The 15,975-nt window shown below is 48.1% G+C and overlaps 3 protein-coding genes across 3 annotated transcripts in view; 2 read left to right on the forward strand and 1 right to left on the reverse strand.

Annotated features, from left to right (window-relative positions):
• Positions 1-2,489: 2,489 nt before the first annotated feature.
• On the reverse strand, positions 2,490-7,162 carry JCHAIN (joining chain of multimeric IgA and IgM). Its single transcript, XM_071744151.1, has 4 exons — positions 7,016-7,162; positions 3,984-4,119; positions 3,268-3,348; positions 2,490-2,780 (listed from the first exon to the last, which is right to left on the reverse strand). Exons 1-4 carry the CDS (start codon positions 7,077-7,079, stop codon positions 2,579-2,581), a joined length of 483 nt encoding a protein of 160 aa, XP_071600252.1. The 5' UTR covers positions 7,080-7,162; the 3' UTR covers positions 2,490-2,578.
• Positions 7,163-11,300: 4,138 nt separating this feature from the next.
• Positions 11,301-13,028, forward strand: UTP3 (UTP3 small subunit processome component). Its single transcript, XM_071744150.1, has one exon. The coding sequence runs from the start codon at positions 11,348-11,350 to the stop codon at positions 12,956-12,958; it is 1,611 nt and encodes a 536-aa protein (XP_071600251.1). The 5' UTR covers positions 11,301-11,347; the 3' UTR covers positions 12,959-13,028.
• Positions 13,029-14,696: 1,668 nt separating this feature from the next.
• RUFY3 (RUN and FYVE domain containing 3) overlaps positions 14,697-15,975 on the forward strand; it is a 46,462-nt gene continuing 45,183 nt past the window's right edge. The window contains exon 1 of the mRNA XM_071744154.1: positions 14,697-14,819. Within this exon, the coding sequence (XP_071600255.1) occupies positions 14,735-14,819 (85 nt within the window). The 5' untranslated portion in view covers positions 14,697-14,734. The remainder of the gene's footprint in view (positions 14,820-15,975) is intronic.

Raw genomic sequence — 15,975 nt, forward strand, 5'->3', positions numbered from 1 at the left:
GGGAACAGGCTTTGTTCCTGCTCTAGAGGGCAGCCCTTCCAAAGGCAAAACCAGGAGCTGATGGCACTAAGGCCATGCCCCATCTGGAAGGGTTTGTCTTTAAGCTTTTGTTTCAGTTCCTTCTGAAAACGCTGGCTGGGGGAAATGATAATGGAGCCTCTAGAGGAGACATCCCAAGCTTGCAAGGAAATCTCTAGAGATATGACAAAGTAAGACAAGGTTCTTACATGAGTTAACACTCATTTATAAATAATCTTAAAATGAACAGAAACTGCTTGATGAGCTGTTAATCCTAAATAGTGTGAACTTGTAGCTGTGGTTTACTTCTGACATGGCCAGGTAGATTGAAGGGAGGATCTGGACTCCCAAATCCCAGACACAAACCACTTGGCTAGCTCAGCACTGCTTGGGCTTGTCTGGAAGGCACTGAGGGTGGCTTGAGCTGGAACACTGCCTCAAAAATCCTAATCCACCACCAACCTGCTGCTTGCTGAGCATCCACACTGTGCCCACAGCTTTACAGAAAATAAATAAGTGCTCTCAGTTCCCTCAGGCATCGCTGGCTGCAGGCTGGGTGCCAGCTGGGCTACCTTGGCCCATTTGTGAGTGAAACTGCAGCTTTGCAGGGCTGAACTTCTTTCCTTGCTCAGCTCTCTACAGAAAAACAGTGTCTTTGAGCTCAGCAGTGTGTTTTGCTCAGCTTTGGGACATGCTGTAGTTTCTGCTAGCAAGTCAACTTCTTGGTCAAACTGCAAACTGGGTTGTGAGAATAAATCCCCATGATTTAAAAGACTTCTATGAAAAAATAGTCAGAATCCTTCCTTAACTCTGCAGAGTACTCTGAGGAGGAGGAGAGATATTTAAGTCTGGAAGGAGTCTGTGAGGAGATGAAATAGAAATGTATTCCTACGAGTCTGAGACAAAATTAATTTGGCTCCCAAAAGACTGTTTTTAATTTAGAACAGACACCTTCAACATTCCTGTCGTAAAGGCACATTTTCCAGTGGCGAGGGACAATTCTGTGGATTGCCATTTCTAGAGGTTTAGGCAATATTTGGATTTTTAGACTCTGATGCTGCAGTGACTCAGGGCCTTGGAGCAGCTCAGAGACGCAGAGCTGATCCCAAAATCATAAACCAGCTCAGCCCCAATCTGTCATTATTTCTGCAACTGCATCATCATCATATTTCTGTCCTGGTATTTCAGGAGGCTTTGCCTGGAGATAGAAGCAGTTATTTAGGGCCAGCTGCTTGCTTCACTGTGAAGGAGGGAAGAACATGATTATAAAACTGGCATTTTTCTTATGAGTTCTTGAACTGGAATACAACACACAGACTGCTGCAGAAAAAAAGTTGATTTAATGTTTCACTAACAAAGCTACAATTATGGCAATAAGGCGTTTTGGGTTGGTTTTTTTTTTTTCTTTGTCTTTTTATTTTTTTTTTTTTTTCTGTTTTTGTAGTCCAATTATATTTCTCAGTCCAGATAAGGTCTTTTCAGAACAGCCCAGGCCTTTACAATCAACTTCTGACAAGAGTGAGAAACATACCAGCCCATCCCAACTGGAATCTATGTGGTGTTTCTATGGACAACAGTGTCATGCATATCAGTGTAAGGTGTAATACAGCATCAGCTCCTTTATTTGGTGAGGGTTTCCTGCATGAAGAAAAAAGGTGGGGAGAAGGAAGGAATCCCTAACTAGGGTCCTGCTCCAGCAATTGAGGCACCTTCATAGAATTTCTTGAGGTTTTAAAGGCAAAACGAGGAAGAAGAACAGAAATTTGAACTGACTTTTTTTGGTCGGTTGATGAAAAAATGAAAAATGATGAAAAAATGGCTTTTTTTTCATCCAACTGGGAGCAGGGCTGAAAGAAGGCAGCAATATCAGTAAGCATGGCAAGGGGACTTCCTATAACCTAGGAGAGCTTGCTATTCCTGGGACAGCTGAGGTCCTGGCAGCCTTGCAAAGCCCTTCAGGGTAGAAGCATCTTTTGATCTCCTAGATGTACTTAAAAACTAGAAGCTTGCAGTTGTGTCAGTGCCAGAAGGCTCTAGAATGTCCAATTGTAAAGTCACTTTGAAACCTGAACTCGGTCTCATCCCTCATCTTTTCTCAGAAATCTGCTGGCACAAATTCTGGCAGTGAAACCCTGGTGTAAGGGCTGTGCAAAGGTTTGGTGTAGGCTGCTGGGGGAGGGAAGTACCCAGACATCCAGCTGGTGTCTGTGGCAGCTGGAGACTGCTGGCAGACTCAAAGGCAGGTTGCCCAGTGATGTAAATGGATGGAGTCCCCTTGACTTCCAGGGAATTCCTCAGTCACAGCTGGCCTGGATGGTGCCAGCATCCCAGATGTGCAGCAGCAGCAGCTCTACAGGTGTGTGCCAGGGACACATCAGCCTCTCACAACCAGCAGCTGCTCCTGGGAGCTGGCTCTATGCTGGTGGCCTTATTACAAAGCAGCAAGCTGGCTTTACTCTGGGAGCTGATGCTTTGGGCACTGCTGTCTGGGTGCTGGGGTGGTAGAGGTGTGTGTGGATAGGCAGAGTGTGAGCAGGCACGGGCAGAGCAGAGGGCTGAGCTAGTCAGCATAGCAGGAGGTGGGGGTCAGGGCTACTGGAACGTCTTTAACCTTCCCCTGGTAGAGGAATGGGAGGGTTGTGGTGTAGCACTTGTCCCTGTTGTAGGTGTAGCAGATCTCGGGGTCACTGCAGGAGCTGCTTGGCTGGCTCTGGTAGCTCTCACCACCCAGATTAATTTCTATGGGATCACACTTCTTGCAGCTGGAAGAGACAGAATAGAGGGAGTGTTATGGGTTGGGATGAAAAGATGCCCCTGGTGAAAGCCAAATCTTCCTTGGGGATCTGCAGATGTAGCCAGGAGAGTTCTGTGCCTTGCTGGGCTTTCCACAGGAACTCCCAGCCAGGTGCTTTTAGTGTGGTCAAACTCCAACTGGCCAAACTGCCCCTGAAGGGGAGCTTTAAACATGCAGTGTCTCATTTACTGACACTGAAGACATTTGAGAGGAACAGGAGGAAGAACAAAACATTCCCTGTAAATGTCAGACCTTTTCATTTGAATTCATCCCAGAGATTAAAATTTCTGATCTCACAACAGGCTGTGAAAGTTGAGCTCTGTGGGGAAAGCTTTCCCCTGTCACCCCACCTCACCTTCTCCCCTGGCCCTACAGCAGGTTTTTGAGCTGTTGTGGGCAATGCTGCAGGAGAGGTGAAGTTTTAGGGAATGAACTTGGCAAACAGGACTACTTACAGGTCAGTCATCCTGTAGACAAACTTCGTTCTGAGGGGGGATGTGGGGTCAGAGATGTTCTCTCGAGCCTTCAGGGGGACTCTGCAAAGGAGTGAAGAGGTCTCATGAAAACTGCTTATTAAACAGGGGACTGCTCTGCTCTGAGCAATTCCCAGCCCTCATAACATGTGAAGGTTTTATCAGTGTTCCTCCCCTTGTGAGTTCTACCAGAACTCCTGCAGCACTGACCCTGAGCTTAGTCCATTTCCAAGAGAGACACACACACACACTTCTGTGAGGATTGGGGGAACAAAGAGGACAAAATCCTTCTCTTGAACTCAGAGCTATCTCATAGGCTTAACATTTTCTGGTATTTTAGACACGAATTGGTTTATTTCCTATACAACAGCAGGCTTGCTATAGGATTGGTAAATGAGCCCAGTGTCATGGAGCCAGTTTGGTTTCAGATCAGATCAACTCTGTAAAAGTGATGCTCTGCTTCCCCAGCCTGGTTAAGTTACTACTGCACTGCTTAAAACATGGGGATGGGCATCTGTATCCAGAGGACAAATACCAGATAGCTTCACCTCAGCTCCAAAAACAAAGCAAAAAGAAATATTCCAGGCCCCTGTAGGAAAAGCAGTTCACTTCAGCAGGATCTGGGAAGCAGAGCAAAGGGAAGCCCTGTTCCCCAGGGGTGAGCAGGAGGTGAGGTGTTACACTTGGCTGCCACTTACATGATGCGGATGTTTCTCACCAGGATTTCTTCATCAGGATTTTCCTTGGAGGGGACAAACTTTGAGGTCATTGTTACACACTTGCACTTGTTATTTACCAGCACGTACTCCTTGTCCTCAGGGTCCCGTGGATAACCTGCAAACACAGGACACACAATCCTAGGCTGAAGGAGAAAAAGCTTGAATCCTGCTCTAGCAGAGAGCCGAGTGCTGAGGAAGCCAGGAATGTGCACTGGGACAGCATCTGACTGGTGAAACTCCAGGCTGCAACAGGTACAAATGAGCCTCTTAGCACCTCCCTGCCCCCCTCAGTCTACAGCTTCTCTATCTGGAGGTGATGGGGCTGTTCTAGCAGTCCCACTTTGGATCTAGCCTCTAAATAAATGGCTCTGCCCTTGCCAAGCTGGCTGATGTCAGCTTTCCTTGAGTGCTGTCTTGTCCCTCAGGATCCTGAGGGGACAGAAGCCAACGAGCACCCCAGGACCCAGCAGGAAGGCAATCTGCTGACTTGCAGGGACAATCCAGTCCTGATATTCTTACTCAAACAGAGAAGTTTGGGTATGTCCCCTGTACTTTTAGCATCCTGTTCAGTATGCAGCTGAGTCAAACCAGGGTAAAACAACACATCTGGTACCCAGAGGACTTGTTGCCTGTTCCTGGTGACATGCACTGCCTTCCTACTCTGCAAGTAGATGGAGTTGAAGTAGCTTGTTCTTTGCTAGGTGGTTTTCCCCAACCCAGAGCCTCTGGTCTTTTTCACATAACAAGCCAGCTTTGCTTTTATGTGCATGCAGAGCCCCCAGGTATCTTGTCTGTACAAATAGCCTTCCAGGTTTTCTACCTAAGGCTTCTCAGAGCTGCATTCCTGCCCCTACAAGACACTGGTCTCCTCTGCCTCCACTCCTTACAGGCACTGTAAGTATAAAAAGGGCACAAAAATTCTGTAAAATGATGCCTCAGAGTGAGTCTGCAATTCATCTGCTGCTTTTCTGTGAAAGCTGGCAACAGAACACCCCCTAAAGAAGATTCCCTATAAATTTTCTCAATTAGGAAGGCAATTATTACTCCAGTCCCTTGCTTGGGGCAGTGGAAGAAGCCACCAGAGCCATGCCAGGAGATGTTGCCCCTTCTACTGCTCTCATAATTTATTTATCCTTCTACAGCAGGTGCCCAGTGAGTCCTTCAGAGCAAGGGCTGGCTCTTAGCCCTTCTCTCTATGGCTCCCAGCTCTACAAAAATATCTGCACCAGGGCAGAAATGCAGCACCACATCTGCACCTGGAGATGGCCACTTGGGGCTTAATGCTGATTCTCTTGATACCCCTTTTTCCAATCTCTCTTGCTTTGCACGTTTCCTCTCTGCCAACTCATCCCTCCACGTGAGCATTTCCCCCTGAGGAAGAAGCTTATTAGAAAAGCCTCTTTAGCCTCTGCCTCCTTGAGTCTTGGCTTTTCTTTTTTCTTACAGAACACTTCTGTGATCTTGTCCTTCAGGTAGCTCTCCCTCTGGTGCAGGTAATGTGTGCCCTTCTAAACCCTTAATCCAAAGCAAATATTCAAGTTGGATCCTATTACCTTTGGGAGTTGCCCCAAAACCTTTGAGACCCAGCTTTAACTTAATTTTAAAAGATGAAGCAATGCACTCTTTTATGAATATGTGGGGGTTTTTTTGATTGTACTCTAAAAATATTGTTCTGAATTAATTCCTTGTGTGATACTCTTGGTTTCAGTACCCATAAAAGTTACCAGTATTCCACATATGTTTTTAAAGTAAAATTACAAAGCTGTATAAATGTGTTATCAGCAATATTTCCATAAATCACCACAAAGTAGTCCCTCTGGGGAGCAGGTAGCTAATACAAAATTTCTTAATGCCTTTCTAAATATCTACAGGTTGGATTTTCTGGTGCATGATTTACTGCAACGTTGTCCCCTCTCCCTTCAACACTCATGCAGAGATTATTTTGACAAATTTCTTCATCTCCCAATCCTGGGTTGTCCTGGAATATACTGTGAAGCCAAACAGAATCCAGCTGCAGCATAGTGAAGAAGCAAATTAATTCCAAAAATATATTACCCTGCAGTAGCTATTTTGCAGGTGCAAATAGCAACCTCAGTAGAGTAGAAGAGGCTCAAGTAGCCTCAAAATACATTAATTTCAACGTAAGTAGTGGAGTTACATGATAAACCAGAGATTAATCAGAAATAAATTGACTGTAGCCATGAGACAGGATTACCAGGAAGGTTTTAGAAGCTTTAAATCTAGTAGACAAGAGTCTTACAAGCTTCCTAGCACTGCAGGAAAGCAAGAATGCATGTTTGTGGTTTCTTGCTTCAGAAACTGGATCAAAAATGGCTAATGAAACAGTCTTAGATTTGGAGGTAGTCACCACATTTTAATCCCCAGGGCAGCAATGAGAAAGTCAGCTCTGCAGTGCAGGAAGACACTGAGGTGTCCCAGCACCCCTGGAGCACACCTGCTTCAGCAGGCTTTGGGGTTTGATGGTTGGACTGTAGAAGTTTTATTCATGGACACAAACCCTGTGACTGGTCCCCTAAGCACAGCTGTGGAGAGGTTTAGTATGGAGGCATGGCTCACAGAACGTGGCCATGCAACAGATGAGCAGAGACTGGTAAGAACTCAGTACATCTAACAGAACCCAGTAATACCATGATCTTTGCAGAGAAAGAGTCTGACTAAGCATAGATGAGAGTTTAGCAGATCATAAGCATAGATGAGAGTTTAGCAGATCATAAGCATAGATGAGAGTTTAGCAGATCATAGGCATAGATAAGACTTTAACAGATCATAAGCATAGACAAGAATATAGCAAGGTAAAAGATAAGAGGATGTCCACCATTGTTTTCGAGCTAACCAATGATGAGCTCAGGCTCTGGAATATGCATCAGCTAATTATGGAGCATATAAAAGATCACGTCTGGAAAATAAAGTGGGAGACATATCCTCCAACACGTGTACGTGTCCTTTGTCCCCCGCTGTCTTCGACACACAGCTCTCCCCTTGCCACATACCTGCCACGAGGATGAGTCCCATGGAGATGGCCAAGGCCAGGCAGAGCAGCAAAGAGCTCTTCATCTTGCCTTCCCTTCTTTTGAAGAAGAGGAGTGCAGAGCCTGTGTCTGCCTATAAGGGTGTGTGCAAATGATGCAGAGACTTGTTTCCTGAAATAAACAGCCCAGCTGGCTGCCACTGACACTGAGGAGGCTGGGGACTGAAACCAGGCATGTTTCATGTACCAACACCTCAGGCTTCCACAGGTGATGGGGGCAGGAGGCTGCACTGGTACTGTGCACTTTCATCTGTTCATCACCACCAAGCAATGAAGCTGCTAAGGGCAAGGGAGTGCAAAACCACCCTGGTCCTGAGGGGACAACCCCAGAGCCAGTGGCACTGTCCCACCCGGGGTGAGGAGTGGGAGGCAAGAGAAGTGCCCAGATAGCTGAGGGAGCCACAGCCTCGGCTCCTAGTTTTGAGAAATAAGACTTAAAGATCACATTACTCATATTATAGGAAACATTTCAGGCTTCAAGATCAGAATCCTCTTTGCCAGAGTTTGTGCAAAGCTCCACTAAAGGCCCTGAGCTGCCCCCAAAGGGCTCGCAGGCAAAGCAGTCAAGATGAGAAAGGGGAGGAGTGAAGGAGGAAAAGAAACCAGAGGTTTGTGGCAAAGCTGAACTCTTCCTCCAGCTCTGCCCACTCCCTTGAGGAGTTTCTTTCCTCACCAAGTGAAAAGGGACTCCATGGGATGTGTGATAAGAGGCAGGTCCCAGGCAAGCTCTGTGAGGTGGTGAGCAGGCAGGCTTCTCCTGAGGGAGGGGAGTACTGGAGATGAGCTGGGGTAGTGTCCCTGATCTGGGATCACTGGTGTGTAACTCTGGAAAGCAAATATTGCAATGTAACCTGCAGTCACCAGGGCTGTCTCTGAAGTGTGTGTCCTGTGCAGAAAAGGCCACACATTAAGGAAACCTCAGGGCCTCCAAACACCTGCAGCAGGGGACAAAAAGGGAGGCAGAGCAAACTACCATGCCAAGAGGCCCATTCTTTGCCAGGGTTATTGCATCAGTGTTTTCTCAAGTTGTGCTACCTGCAGTGTCTGTTTCTCTCAATTAACATTAGCAGCTCCTGGCAAATACCCCTGAGTGCTCCAGCTGTTCCCTGGGCAGCAGAGCAGCAGCTCTGGGGCTGCATAAAGGCTTTGTACAGCCCGGGGCTGCTTGCTCTTGCCAGGCTCTGAAGAGGCTGCAGTCATCAGGCAATGCTACGGGACATCCCAGCTGCTGAAAGGGCACCCTGTCACCTTACAGGCTGCCTTCCCCTCCTTCAGACCTTGCTGGCTGTGTCCCTAACCCCAGAGCTCTTGAAAGACCCCAGAATGTGTGTCCTGAGCTGCTGGTTCTAGCACAAACATCTGGTGGTTGCGTGATGCAATGAGCTTTTGTCTTGCATCAGCAAAGGAAAAGTTTCCCCTGGGAGCCCAGCTCCTTGCTAGGCATCCCCTTATGCCATAATTCTTTAAAAAGCTTGTTTTCTCACTAGGGCTCTATCTTTAAAAGGACACAATTTGGTTTTGTTTCCTTTTCCCCCTTCCCAGAAAGTATTGCTAACAGAGATTGAAGCACTTTTCTGAAGCAGCAGTAAGGTGTTCCCTGCCCCCACTTTTGCTGGAGGTTAAGAATAAACCTGGCTAACCACAGGGAGGCAGGGGGTTCTATCTAAAGCACTCTTTGTTTCAGTCATGTGTTTTGTAACAAAAATAGGGGATTCTTTAGAAATATCCAGAAAGAGGGGTGCAGGCAGTACCTCTGAGAAGAGGGTTCTGGTTTGTTTCATCAGACTGCACTGATAAAATCCATGCAGAGACATCCCTGAGTATTTACAGACTGGGAGAGACTGAGCAAACTTCTGTCCTGTGTGATTCTGTTGATATGGGTGGTTTTCCCTGGCTGCTGGTGCTCAGCATATCTGAATTTCAGTTGCTAAACCTACATGACTGCATGTAGTCCCCTCGGGCTCTACATGGTGGTGGGAGAACTATTTTTAGTCCCATTCAGCCACCTGCATGTCTCTGAGAATTTCTATCAAGTTTGCAAGCTCTTTAGAGGAAAAATTATTATTTTTAATGGACTGCTACTTTTATGAACTATACCTCTTTTTCTGCATGACTTTTTGAATTCCCAGGAAATTTCCTGGGGGAGCAGGTGTTAAAGAACTGTGGCAGTTTGGGAAGAGACAGGCAACCCATCACCCCAGGCTTAAATTCTTGCCTGAGTGAGGAGCTAGATTCCCAAACTCACTGTGAGGCAGGGGCTAGCAGAGGAATAACTGAGAATTTGACAAGAAATGGGAACCAGCCTTGCAGTAGTCTGTTTCCTCTCACCTCTCCTGTGCCTCTCTTTGGCTCTGGACATGCTGAACCAGGGTTTTCCAGGTAAGAATCTGGGCAGGTGCCTGGATGAGTAAAGCAAAAGAGTGATGTGTGTGTGTGTGTCCTTGCTGTGCTGGCTGAAGGGTAGAGAGGAGCAGAGCTGTCCCAGGGCACAGGGGATCTCCATCCACTACCACCCTGTTCTGTGCCTTTCTGTTCTCTTTTCTCACGTGGAAGCAAGGAGCACAGTGGACTAAAAAAGACCTGCAGCAGTCTCTGGGTATTGCATTGGTAGTGGTGATCCCACCGATGCTTACAGCAAACTGGTGTGGCTGGGCTGGAGCAGTTCCTGATAACTGGGCTCACTGGCACACACTGGAGGTCATCTCCAGCTTCACGAGCAGGAGGATGTTTCCAGGGAGGTTCCAGTGTCTGGAGATGCTCATTCTTTTCTGCTCTTAGCAATTAACCTTGGACTGAGAGGCAATGTGTCAATTCCATTCCCACCCATAGAGCCCAGGTGGAGGTTGGTCTGACATTAAGGCTCTGAATCTTGAAAGGGAAGGATTAAAAAAAAAAAATTGCAGGGCCCTCCTTTGTGAGGGCAGTGGGATGGACTCTGCCAGGGTCAGGGCCACACTTGAAGAAGTTGCCTGGAATCTTAATCATGAAGAAATTGGCTGCAGAGCTCTCTGCATGGGCTTGGCACACACAACAGGAGGGTTCAGCAGCCAGATTACACAGCCCAAGCAGCAGGGATGTATTTTAGAGGCTGTGTTTCTTTAGAGGATGTATTTTATTTAGGGGATGTATTTTTGTGTAAAGTGAGAATCCCCCCCAAAGTGTGGCTAACAAATGAGTGCCATGTCTCACTCAACAAACCCATGTTATGGGTGAGTTATGGGTGGGAATGCCAGGTCTCACCCAAGTTATTCCTGTTGCTCTCTCATACAGCCCTGGACCCAGGGGAGCTGAGAACTCAAAACCTGACAGACTGGGAGAATATGTCTTAGTCTGAGAAAAGAGGTATCTTTGGTGCAAGAGCAGACTTGGAAAATTTTGACCCAGAGGTGACCACGTGGAGAACCAGAGTGTGCCAGAGGAAAGGCTCATTATGAGACCTGTCTGCCAGCAGATCTACCAGAACCCAGTCACCAGAGGTGAGTGTAGTTGTGTGCTCTCTCTTTCAGATAACCTGCTTGACATGTCTTTTTTAATTTTTTTTTTTCCCACAAGAAGGCAAGGCTGGAGTATTTATAAACAAACCTGCACCTGTTCTGTGGTGAGGCAAAAAACCACCTCTGCTTGTTCTACACAGAACTCCTTGCTGGGAAGTGTGTGTGGCTGCTCAATTTATGAATTTATTTCTGGGCTTGCACTGAGAAGCAGCTTTGCAGACCCAGAACAAGCCGGGCTCCTGCCAGGAGAGGTCTCTGTCCCTCAGCAGCAGCACCCCGGGGACAGGAAGGGCTCGGGAGAGTTCATCCGTGTGTCCAGGCGGGCTTGCAAATAGTTTTTCTTGGAAATTCGGTCTGGTTGTAGGGAACTGAGTCCCAAGAGGTTTCAGTTACGAGGGGACAGGTGTCAGCTTTGCTTTTCAGCTTCCTTTTTTTTCCCCTCTTTCCGTCTAAATTCCTATGCAGAGAGCAGTAATACGTGCGGACTTTTAGGTGAAAAAAAAAACCAAAACAAAACCAAACCTGAGGAGGGAAAAGAAGAACTTTTGGGTTTAGGTGGCATTACTCGGTGCTGGTACCAGCCAGGACGGAACAGAACCCGTGCCTGGTGCCTGTCCCGGCCGGGCAGCTCCTGACGGATCCGAGTGACTCTGTCAAAGAGGTGTAAAGCTATTCGCCTGCAGATCCGGAGTGACTCCCGATCCAAGGCACGGCAGGTCCCGGGGGTGGGGAAGGAAGGGGCGGGCAGGGCAGGAGGAAGCGGAAGCTGCGGGAAGCGGAAAGAGCGGAGCGGGGCAGCCATGAGGACCCGGCGTGGAACCCTCCTGCGGCCCCGGGCAGTCCCCCCAGAACCGGAGGAAGAGGAGGATGAGGATGGCAAGGAGCCGGAACCCCGGGGAATGGAGGAGGTGGAGGAGGACTTGCAGGAGGCGAAGTTCCAGGCGGTGATGGCGGCTCTGGAGAGCGGGGAGGAGGCTGGGGACAGCGAGGAGGAGGAGGAGGAGGAGGAAGTGCTGGGGTTGCAGCTGCCCGAGGACAGCGAGGAGGAGGAGGAGGAGGAGGAGGATGGAGAGGGTGAGGAAGAGGAGGAGGAAGAGGCGCAGGGGATCAACCTTTTTGTGGACCATAGCGCAGAGGAGGATGAAGGAGAGGAGGAGGATGGAGAAGGGGAAGAGGAGGAAGATGGAGAAGGGAAAGAGGAGGATGGAGAAGGGGAAGAAGAAGATGAGGTTGAAGATGGGGACCTGTCCATGGAAAGTGACTTGGAGGAAGGTCATCAGGATACCAAGCTCCCCCACGAGCTCTCCTGGGGCCAACGCAAGCAGCTTTATTATGACACAGACTATGGGGGTGATGCCCAGGCCAAGGGCAAACGTCCCCAGCAAGAAGTTGATGCTGAAGAAGAGGAAGAGGAGCAGGAGGCTCAAGTTATCCAGAGGCGGCTGGTGCGGGACTTAGGGGAGGAGGATTACGGGCTGGATGTGATCCAAGGCTATCTGGCCCAGCAGGAGAAAACCCAAGACAGCAAAGGACAGAAGATTGCCAAGGATTTGCAGGCCCTTCCCAAGAAGGAGCAGCTGAAGCTCCTGAAGCAGGAGTCCCCTGAGCTCCTGCAGCTGATCGAGGACTTCGAAGTCAAGCTGATGGAGCTGAAGGACGAGCTGCACCCGCTGCTGCAGATGGTCAGGAAGGGCACGATCCCCCAGGGGAAAGGCAGCCAGTATTTGCAGACCAAGTATCATCTCTACTTGAGTTACTGTGCCAACATCAGCTTCTACTTGGTGCTGAAATCCAAGAGGGTGGCAGTTCAGAATCACCCCGTTATCGAGCGGCTGGTTGCCTACAGAAACATCATCAATGAGCTCTCTGTCATAGACCAGAAGTTGTCCCCTGAGGTTCGACTGCTTTTGAAAAACTACTATGACAGGAAGGAAGGGAAGTCACGGAAGGAGAAGAAGTTCGCGGTGTTTCTCCCACCGGAGGCAAAGAAAACCAAGCCCAAACGTGCTCCTGTGCTTGCAGACAGCCAGGACAGTGCTGATGAACTCTCAGAGGAGTCTGAGCTGGGTGAAGAGGCAGCCCTGAAGTATTACAAGATGATGGAGGAGAAGCTGAAACTCAAGAGGAAGAGAACGGAAGACCGGGACACACGTGAAGAAGAGGCAGCGTTGGAAGGAGAGAATCCGGATAAAAAGCGAGGTGTGACCTACCAGATGATCAAGAACAAAGGGCTCACACCCAGGAGGAAGAAGATTGATAGGAACCCCCGGGTCAAGCACCGGGAGAAGTTCCGCAGGGCCAAGATCCGGCGCAAGGGCCAAGTCCGGGAAGTGCGGAGGGAGTGGGACAGATACGGAGGGGAACTGTCTGGCATCAGGGCAGGAGTGAAGAAGAGCAGGAAGCTTCAGTGATACCTGCCTTTCTCTGCTTCTGACACCCCCCGGTAGCAACACTGAATCCAATAAAATTTTTATAAAAAGACGTAGGTTTTCTTATTTTTAAGAAAACAGGAGTGGTGGTGATGGTGGTGGTGTTTTTTAATTTGTGTTTTCAGAAGAAGCTTTTCAGAAGGTGCCATCTCTTAAAGTAGCAATAGTATGTATAATAGTGTAAAAAATACTGTATAATAGTATAAAAAATAAAAATTAAGGGCAAAAATTGCTGCATAGTAACAGGCTACAAAGCACTGGGAATTGATCCCCTCCCTGAAAGTGCTTGGGAGGTCTTTGCCTGTAGGGCTGTGGCATTTTGCATGGCAAGGGGCAATGGAAACTCCTGTGAGGGCCAGAGGAGTGTTGATGGGAGGAGAGAAGAAAAAGCTGGTGTGGTTCAGGTCAGTGCTGGGCCTGTGCTGCATGGGGAGAGGGAAGGTCACAGGGAAGTAAGGATGAATTCATCACATCCTGAAGTGGCTGGGGGTGAGCCTTTACAGCTTTTCCTGTGGCTAAAACCTTGCAAAGGAGAGGAAGGGTTTTAAGATCAGAAGAACCTCCTGGGACACAGCAATTAATGCAGTGCTTTGCAAGTAGCAAAAGGGAGCTCGGCTCTTGTAGGAGCTCAAAGGCTGGGGAGCATTTGTAATGTCAGGTGTGCTTTTTAAGATGAAAATTGTATTCTGGAGCCCTTCTTCCCCAGGGAAGCTGGGGCTACCTCATTCTGTGAGAGGGTCACCAAGGCAAAAAAGTGAGGCTTGCTTGATGAGGTTATTGAAGGTGTCTTCTCTTGCTCTTCCCAGTGGGAGATGCATGGCTTTTGGTAGCTCCCAGCCTTGCCAAGGAAGGGACTAGAGCTTTTCCCAAAACTCCACCTTTTATTAACTTTGCTCTGGCATCACAGGACTCCCACTGAGGAACTCCCCCCGAGGCTTTGCAGGGAGGTTGGTAAAGGCAACATGCTGGGGGAAAAAAAAAGCAGTTTAGGTGCTCGTTCTGGGGAGGGATGGTGTTCCATGGGAGGCATCCCATGGGATGTGGAAGCTATCCAGCAGAGATGCTGATCCCATTGCTGCAGCTCCTGCTCCTGTGCTTGGCCCTGCCAAAGTGAAGGGCTGACCAACTTTCATAGAGCTACAGGTAAGCAGATCCAAGGCAGCTTCGTGTTCCCTTGGAAAGGTGTAGGCAACTGGCAAGGAAAATTCTGGCAACTGCCATCTGAGCAATAAATAAGGGGCATAATAAATCAGTCTGCTGTTGCAGATGTGATCCCCAGAAGCATTGGGGTGAAGGCTGAAGGCAGCAGCTCAGCTGGCCCAGAGCAGGCAGATGGCACAGCAAGTCTCAGCAGCACTAATGAAGATTAAACATGGCATTATGTTCAGCTGGTTAGTTCAGAGATTGGACTAAGCCATAAATAGTTCTTTCCTGCATGGTTTTATGTATGAATGATCAGGGAAATGCCACAGCTATTAATGCCATGGGAGAGAGGACACTGTCATGTTCCCCTAATTAATACTTCTGAATTGTTGAGGCAATTCTTAAGAGATGTGTCATGCTGAAGGGAAATCCCTGATGGAAAAAAAGGTTTTGAAGATCCCAATGAAAATGGATAGGTGGGAAAGAGGGGAAAGAATACAGGTGATGGTCAGGAAAGTAAGTGAGAAGTGAGCCAAGGTCACAATCACTGTTGGTTTTTTTCCTTCTTTCGGCAGTGTTTCTGGAGAAGGAGCTGACAGTGACTTCAGCTGGGGAATGGCAATCGTCCTGCTGAGAAACACCAGCTGTCCTGCTCAGAAAGGACTGGTCCTGGGCTCTGCCTCAGCAGCACCTGACACAGGTGAGGACTCAGAGGCTCAGGCACCACCTGTATCTCACCTAAACCACCCTGCAGAGCCACAGACACACCTGCCCTGGGGTCCTTCCCATCAGATCACTCTTAGCATGGTAATGCAGGAGAGAATCCCCTGCACACTGGCATGTAAATTATTCTTGTTTCAGAAGCACACAGGCAGTGTGCAGAGAGCTCTAAGGTATGAGCTGCTCTGTTGTCTTTCTGCACCTGGAAAACATAATCCTTGGTGAGTGATAAGCACACAGAGTGAGGCTGGGCAGAAAATGTACAGTGGCAGAGGGGTGGACAATGCTTTCTGCCACTCAACCTTTAAATTTCTATTTATAAAGGGCAAGGAAAATATACTAAATAGCACACATGGGAATATCTGCTGCTGCCTTAAATTTTGCCATGGCTTTCATAATCTACCAGCAACAGTCTGGAAATATTTTTTTAAACTTGCTAGATCTGGCAAATGCAAATCTTGAAGCTGAATGTTTGGATTACTAAAGCGTATTAAAGCATCTGTTAAATTAGTTGCAACATGCTGCAGGACTTGGGGCAGTGCTGGAAAAAGTCTCCAGTAATCAGTTGCCTTTACAGCTTTGTTTTTGCAAAAAATTATGTGAGATTTAAAAAGAAAGCAGCAACATGTTCAGCTTCCCCTCAGTGCACAGAATGCAGGAGGATATTCTTTAAAAACTGCCAGATTTATATTCCATCTCCCTGCCTGTTGGTAATGTTATGGTCCATGTTAATTGCCCTGCCTGAGTGAGAAACCTTTATTACTGCCTTCAGAAAAACAGTGTCCTGAGTGACACCCCCATGGGTATTTTAATAGTGAGGAACATATTTGGAACTGGTATTGTCACCTCTTCTTAGAGGATCTGGAAAAGAAAACGCTGCTGTCCCTGAGCTCTGACCCTGGGGAAGGGTCAGGAGATGGTGTAGCATCTTCCTTTCAGGGGAATTTAAAGGAGGGGGGAGTCAGGCTTCCTTCAGAGTGGTTCCTGGGGACGAGGAGCTGTTCCCAGGAGGTGACAGCACACGCACCAAGCTGCTGCCTCCTCCTCTGTGGCTGGGTGTAGAAGCAGACCTGAAATACAAACCTCTAGCTGGAAGCCCCTTCCCCACAGCCAGCAGGGCTGGGGAGTTGATGTTT

This window comes from Heliangelus exortis, chromosome 4 (assembly GCF_036169615.1).
Source record: "Heliangelus exortis chromosome 4, bHelExo1.hap1, whole genome shotgun sequence".
NCBI lineage: Eukaryota > Metazoa > Chordata > Aves > Apodiformes > Trochilidae > Heliangelus > Heliangelus exortis.

Coding starts and splice junctions, on each gene's coding strand:
- UTP3 (XM_071744150.1), top strand. CDS start 11,348: ATGAGGACCCGGCGTGGAACCCTCCTGCGGCCCCGGGCAGTCCCCCCA.
- JCHAIN (XM_071744151.1), bottom strand. CDS start 7,079: ATGAAGAGCTCTTTGCTGCTCTGCCTGGCCTTGGCCATCTCCATGGGA. Junction 3,349..3,983: donor GTGAGAAACATCCGCATCAT/GTAAGTGGCAGC, acceptor ACTCCTTTGCAG/AGTCCCCCTGAAGGCTCGAG. Junction 2,781..3,267: donor GTCTACAGGATGACTGACCT/GTAAGTAGTCCT, acceptor TGTCTCTTCCAG/CTGCAAGAAGTGTGATCCCA.